The 7,211-nt window shown below is 40.4% G+C and overlaps 1 protein-coding gene across 4 annotated transcripts; it reads right to left on the bottom strand.

Moving 5' to 3' along the window:
- Window positions 1-2,953: 2,953 nt before the first annotated feature.
- On the bottom strand, window positions 2,954-6,340 carry LOC134628936 (B-cell receptor CD22-like). 4 transcript variants are annotated; one of them, XM_063475777.1, is made up of 7 exons: window positions 6,241-6,340; window positions 5,526-5,882; window positions 5,109-5,369; window positions 4,184-4,444; window positions 3,655-3,736; window positions 3,507-3,567; window positions 2,954-3,321 (listed from the first exon to the last, which is right to left on the bottom strand). In XM_063475777.1, exons 1-7 carry the CDS (start codon window positions 6,293-6,295, stop codon window positions 3,145-3,147), a joined length of 1,254 nt encoding a protein of 417 aa, XP_063331847.1. In that variant the 5' UTR covers window positions 6,296-6,340; the 3' UTR covers window positions 2,954-3,144. The 4 variants fall into 4 exon arrangements, 2 of the variants coding, with proteins under 2 accessions (XP_063331847.1, XP_063331849.1); XR_010094030.1 differs by lacking the exon at window positions 2,954-3,321 and having other exon boundaries at window positions 3,530-3,567; window positions 3,655-3,911; XM_063475779.1 differs by lacking the exons at window positions 2,954-3,321; window positions 3,507-3,567 and adding an exon at window positions 3,814-3,911 and having other exon boundaries at window positions 3,665-3,736.
- Between the last annotated feature and the right edge of the window lie 871 nt (window positions 6,341-7,211).

Genomic DNA, 7,211 nt, shown 5'->3' with positions numbered 1-7,211 from the left:
GGTGGATCAGCAGTTGAGAACAGATGAATGGATAATAAAGTGAGCACTGGGAATGAAAATCTGTAGCTGCAACACCAGAGGCCACAAGAGCACACTCAAACCTCATGATACTGACTCAAGACCATAAAGAAAATTCAATTTGTTTTATCTATTAAATCCATTACTTTTATCTTAAAATTCACTTTCACTTAAAGTAGTCATATAGATGGCAGTAGTGGTTTTCGGTATATTTTCAATCAAAATTTAAATTACAAGTTAATAATAATAATAAGAATTTTCCAAGACTTATGACCTAAAATTTGGAAGTGAACTCTTTTATGCTAGCCAGTTATTGGAGATTATGTATCGGAATTTCAGGAGCAGGTCCACGCCTCCAAACACGCTCCTTCTGGCTGTCATCTCTATAGGTTCCTCCAGTTCTGCAAGCTGATCATTCTCGTTTATGTGCCCCACCCTCCCTCCCTCCTTGTTCTCCATTCTTCAATTTCTTCATTTCTATTTAGTAAATGGGGATCTGCCAGGCCTGGGAGCCATCGCCAGTCCCCTTCGAGGCCTTCCCCAAACTGAAGCTCAATTTATGTCAAAGCATTCACTTTTACCTACTAAAACGCTGACAAACCTAAAATGAGGACGTGGGCCCAGCTAGTGAATTGTTAGTTATTAGAAATGTATTATTATTAATTTTTCCCATCCATCCATCTTCTTCTGCTTATCCAGAGCCGGGTCAAGGGGACAGCAGCCTAAGCAGAGAAGCCTAGACCTCTCTCTCCCCAGGCACCTCCTCCAGCTTGTCCAGGGGAAGACCAAGGCGTTCCCAGGCCAGCCGAGAGATATAATCTCTTCAGCATGTCTTGGGTCTGCCCCGGTGGCTCCTCCCAGCAGGACATGTCTGGGACACCTCACCCAGGAGATGCTCCGCAGGCATCCTTGTCAGATCCCCCTCCCAGATGGCTGAACCTCTCACCCTATCTCTAAAGGGGGGGTGGGGGGGGGGGGGGGGGGGCTCATTTCTGCTGCTTGTATCCACGATCTCATTCCCCTGACCTGTTGCCCTGACTTCACACCTGATGAAGACCATTGGGAGGATCATACTTCACCACCTCCACCCACTACTTGGGAGAGATCTAGACCCACTGCAGTTTACCGACCAGCTGAACATTGGGGTGGATGATGCTGTCATCTACCTGCTACATCGGGCCTTCTCTCATCCGGACATGCACTGTGAGAATCATGTTTTTCAATTTCTCCAGTGCCTTCAACACAATCCAGCCCTCAGTGCTAAGGGGGAAGCTGCAGGGAGCGGGAGTGGACCATTAGTTGTCCATGTGGATTGTTGACTACCTTACCAGTAGATCCCAGTATGTGAGGCTGCGGGACTGTGTGTCTGAGGTGGTAAGTCTGTAGCACTGGGGCCCCACAAGGAACAGTACTCGCCTCTATTCTCTTCACCCTGTACACTCTGGACTTCAGTTATAACACGGACACTTGTCATCTCCAGAAGTTCTCAGATGACACCGCCATTGTGGGCCGGGTGTCGGAGGGAAACGAACTGGAATACATGGGAGTTATCAATGACTTTGCCAGCTGGTGTGAACAGAACCATCTTCACATCAATGCCAGCAAGACAAAAGAGCTGGTTGACTTCAGAAAGAAGTCACCCCCTATTACCTGGGTGTTCACCTCAATAACAAACTGGACTGGTCCAAGAATACAAAAGCCCTTTACAAAAAGGGTCTATCCTTTGAAGTGAGCAGGACTCTTCTAAGGACGTTTTACGACACAGTGGTGGCGTCTGCTATTTTTTATGCTGTTGTCTGTTGGAGTGGTGGAATGGCAGAGAGGGACAGGGGGAAACGTAACAAATTGGTCAAGATCGGCAGCTCTGTCCTGGACTGTCCACTGAAGTCCATCGAGCAGGTTGTGGAGGACAGGATGTTGTCTAAGCTTACATCCATCATGGACAACACCTCTCATCCCCTGCATGAGACTGTACGAGCACTGAGCAGCTCGTTCAGCAGTAGACTTTTACACCCACAGCTTAGGAAAGAGCGCTTCCGCAGGTCATTCTTTCCAGCAGCTGTCAGTGTTGGTCTGACAGTCAATTTACTGTAAAGCACGAGAGGTTTATCCACAATGCGCATGTGCTAAGCACCAGAAAAAAAGCTGCTGGCTTCTCAGCTTGCTAGAACCAGTCATTGTTAACAGGAAATGGCCACAGCCCCCATAAGCTCAGCTTTCAGTGACAATGGATGGATGCAAACAAGCCAGAAGCTTTATGACAATTATGTCTGAGATGAAAGGGTAGAGATTTACTTTGGTACATTTTAATCTATGTCTATTTTTAAGATTTGACAAGGCAAGCACTGCTTGCTTTGCCTGTCCTGTCAGAACGCTATTGGTATACAGCAAAGCTACTCTGTCAGCTTTGTGCAGCATTCACCCTTCTAGCAGGATCATAAATAACACATGTCTATGATTTTCTATTTAAGTCACATTTCTGTGGAAATATAGACACTACAGTTCCTTATTTAAAATTAGCCGCTGTTCTCTTTTTCTTTGTGTGTCAATAAAACATCTCTGCAGGGAGATAACATCTGTTTAAACTAAATTAACCACAGCAATAGTTGTGCAATTCAGAAGCGGGCTGTCGACAGTTCCATAAGCACAAGGGAGAAGTCCTTCCTTCCTTCTTGCACAATAGTTAGTGCTGAGTTTGATGACTGTTGCACAGTATGACTGTACTGAGGTGAGGTAATGTGATATAAAGGGAATTATGACTTTGTGTGCTGAGATGTGCCACAGAATGAGCCAGAATATCAGCAAAAATGGATTAATCATGTAAAAGAGAAATTTCTGCCAACAAACGTAATTAATTTTAATATTAATTTAATTTGATAACAAGGTAACAATGCAAGTGATAACAAAGCACAACTTCAATGTTACACCTAGTAGAGCAGCCACATTGATCATTTTATTACAGATGAAAGAATTTAGACAGTTTTTAGCTCTCAGTGATCCCACAGTGTTTGTTTGACCTTGGGACCTGATGAGGAGTTTGGACCCAGAAACGGCTAATGACGTTGTTTATGTATTTCACAAACCGTTCACTTTGTAGTGGGGAACATTTCTGTGTGAGGAGTTGTTTCACCTCAGGGCCCCACTGTCTCTCTTAAATCTAACAGCAGTGTACTCGATAACCTCCTGTTCCTTCATATGTCTGTGGGACTGAGTTCCTCTGATGCTGGAGTAGAGAGGATCGGCCTGGATTTTGGGGAATTGGATGCTGGCATACTGAAGGTCTTCTTGATCCTGTGGCTGTTTCTGATCAGGTTGACGTGGCATAGAAAAATTAGTATTAGCTACAAACTTGACATATGATAAAATTTAAAGGATAGATCATGGCATGATCAACGATAGAGCTGATTAATTTCTCAGTCAGCTGATTGTTTTTCTATACTAGAAGTGAGTGTTGTTGTGTAGCACAACAATGATATGATTGTTTTCACCTGTTCTCTGTTGTCTGCTCTGTTTCCAGGTTGAAATAATTCCTTAGAGGACCTCCATTTCCTGGTTAGAGTAAACGATGATGAGCAATGAGATGACATTTATTGTTTCTGATAAACTGAATCTGAATGATGTAACACAAAGTCTCACCAAATCCACAGGGAGACAGAGAGGGCTATGATGGAGAGGAGAACAGCAAAAGTTACTCCAGCAGCTGTTAACTTCCATGTTCCTATGGAAAAAGTGTATGCATGATGAATAAAATATAAGAAAATTAGAGTTAAATAAGTGTTATACAATATTTGAGACCTGCTGTCCCATAAACGAGCATAGCCATGCAGCCCCATGTGTAGTCTCAAAATCTGTTTCTGTATCTGTGTTTTGAGGAAGGCAGATGATTCTGAATCCTGAATAGCAAAAGACCTTATATTGAAAAAAAGTCAGAAAATTCTCAAGTGTAAAACAAACAAATCTATCTATACATGCAAGGAATGTATGTAGGAAGAGCAGTGCAAATCATAAGGAGATCGAGCTTTTTACAGGTTTTGCCAGGTACCCGGATTTGTTGCCCTCACTGCCCGTAAGGTTGGAGCTTGGTCACAATGGTCATTAAATCTACATAACCCTTTTTTTGTTTTTGCTAGATTCAAATAATGCTTTGCTAAATGTAAAGAATTACCTGCTACAACAGTCAGCTGTAAGGTGGAGTTATGAGTCCCTTTGTTGTTGTGGGCCACACAGTAATAACTCCCACTGTGCTCAGGTCTGATGTTGCTGATGGTGAAGTTCTGTTCTGATGTTTTAGGGGAGTCTTCATCCTCCTTGTACCAGGTGTAACTAGCTGCTGGGTTAGCATCACTGCTACAGGTCAGAGTGACTGAACTGCCCTCCACTATCTCAGCAGAGGGACTCACTGACACAGAGGGAAGCTCTGGAGCATCTGGAGGAGGAAACATGAACATTTTGTTGATGCAATAATTAATGTATGCATTATTGTTTTCAGTGACTATTGTTGGCTTAAATAGAGGCTTGATGACCAGGTGATTAGAGTTAGTCCAGAAAAGTACATCTATGGAAGTCTGGTGCTCAGTAGGTGCAGTTAACAGTAAATTCCCATCATTAGGTGATCCTTACAACAAAATAATGCATGAATCAGGGAAAGTGTAACAATAGAGAAATAATTCTTGAATGCTGGGTTATTAGGGAAAGAAATGTTGTTTCTTTGTTTATTTTGGTTTGTCTTTAAACAAATTCTAAGATTCAGTGTTTTCTGTAAGTTACTCTACGACAATTTAAAAGGGGGAAAAAATGTTTTTCTAAATACAAAAAATGTTTCTTCAAAATGAATAGTGAAATGAAGAGTTAGTTGATATTGCTAATAATAATAATAATTAAAAAACATTTCTATTAGATACAAAGTTGCATTGAATGCTAGGTATTTATTAAAGAGAGTTTTGAGGATAACTTGCTTATTAAAATTCCTGAATATATATCTAGAAACAGTTATGTATAAATCTTCTGAAGCTGATAAAAACATTACAACAGCATAATGTGAATGTTAAACAGAAGAGCTGGAGAAAGAGCATGTTTTAAGTTAAACTTACATTTCACATCAATAAATTTGTATCCAGAGCACTTTAACTCCAGGCTCTTTATAGTGATGCAGTAATAGTGTCCAGAGTCGGAAGACTGAATGGAGCGGAAAAACAGAGTCTGTTCCTCACTTAGAGGTGCATAACCATTCTCCTTGTACCAGGTGTATTTAGCAGCTGGGTTAGCATCACTGCTACAGGTTAGAGTGACTGAACTGCCCTCTACTATCTCAGCAGAGGGACTCACTGACACAGAGAGAAGCTTTGGAGCATCTGGAGGAGGAAACATGGTAAAAAATGTAACATTTGATATCAAAGAGGTTTAAAATTTTCATAGTGGAACATATTTTAAATACTCCACTCTTATTCAAATATACAAAGTGAATCCGAAACCCCATTAATGATTTATTTTGATAATGAAAATCTTACCCGTGATACACAAAATGACTCCATTTAAACCACTAAAACTTCCACCCGACTGGTTTGTTTCAAACCTGAACATGTACTTAGCTGAGTCACTCTCTCTCAGGTCTGTGATTCTCAGAGTGCAGTTATTCCCATGAAAATAATACTTCACTCTATCTCTGTAGTATGGGTCAGTTATTAGATCCACAGGTACGTTTTTGATCCATTTAGTGTACCACAACTTCTTTTGAACTTCAGTACTTTGATCTTTTTTTCTTGGTGGGTATGTGTAGGTGCACTGTATGTCCACTGTTGATCCTTTTGCAGCATAGATGTGAGTGACAGTGTAAGTCACTCCATATTCACTCTGACTCTGCACCACTGTAACATAGAGCACATGAGATAACACAAATAAAATGAACAACTTCTCTTAACAGTCGGGTAATAAGACAAAACAGCTCATAGTAATGTGTGGAAGAGATAACACAGGACAAGTCTTCAATCAGTCTCACCAATCATTTAAAGTAACTATGAGAAAATGAACCCAGCTCTGCAAGCACATGCACACATACACACACTGAACCACATTGTAATTTCCATACAGTATATATATTTTTTAAAACTAAAATGAAGGCTGATTTTAGAGCCTGAGTCTACTTTATTTTCCCACATCCCCCTCTTTTACCTCAGCAGATGTAAATGTAGATATACAGAAATCTAAATGTAAGATATACAGTACCTGACACAGAGAGAAGGGCAACAACAAATCTTCCCATCACACCAGTTAAACTCATAGTCTGTTCTCTTATCTGACTTTAGAGACAATAAAAACTAAAAAAAAAAACAGGTAAATAAAGTATCCAGGAATCAGACCCATCAATAAACAATTCCACTTCCAAAAATGAATTAAATTGTCTGTAAAGATTCCATTTTGTGTTGGTCTGTAGGCAGAAGACAGAAATAAAAGTGATGAAATAAACCAGCTTCCTTCCTCTTTACAACAACGATTTGCGCAATCAGCCAAACGCAAGAAAACTCAAGTTCTTTCATATCTCTAAAAGTTGATTCTGGTTATCTGGATGTAGCGTTTTGTGGGAGAAACGTTTTGTCACCCATCCAAGTGACTTCTTCAGTCTCAGCTGAACGCAGGTTTCCCCGAATCTTATAAATAGTACATTTGCATAATGACTGAAACCATGTGTGAAAGTAAAGGACCCAAAATGCAGGCACTGGCTTGATGCGAGTGAGCAGTCCACAGTAGTGATGGGATGGGATTTCTGGCTCTTTTTAGAGAACCGGCTCTTTCGGCTCGGCTCACTAAAAAGAGCTGTTGTTGTTTTGTTGCTTTAATTAATTTATTATTAACAACAATATAAAATTATGCACAAAAGGAATTACTAATGTAAAAAAAAGTGGTTTTATTTATATATGTTTATATATAAATATATACGGTTGCCCCTAGAGACAAAGCACGTACAAACTCCAAAACACATTTCTAGCGTTAACTGAACTTCCAAAACAGAACTACCTAGATCACTTAAATTACACAATTGAAAGCATATGTGTATTGTTTGTGTATTTATACACAAGCACTCATATATATTCAAATAATTTAAAAAAATGTTCATTTACCTGTTACTACCACACACCAAATCCGGTCGTTGGTACTTCCTGGCTTGTGTAGCCACTAGGTAACAAAAGCTCAACACT

Source organism: Pelmatolapia mariae, linkage group LG6, assembly GCF_036321145.2.
Source record: "Pelmatolapia mariae isolate MD_Pm_ZW linkage group LG6, Pm_UMD_F_2, whole genome shotgun sequence".
Taxonomy (NCBI): Eukaryota; Metazoa; Chordata; class Actinopteri; order Cichliformes; family Cichlidae; genus Pelmatolapia; species Pelmatolapia mariae.
This window is presented reverse-complemented; position numbering and strand designations above follow the sequence as displayed.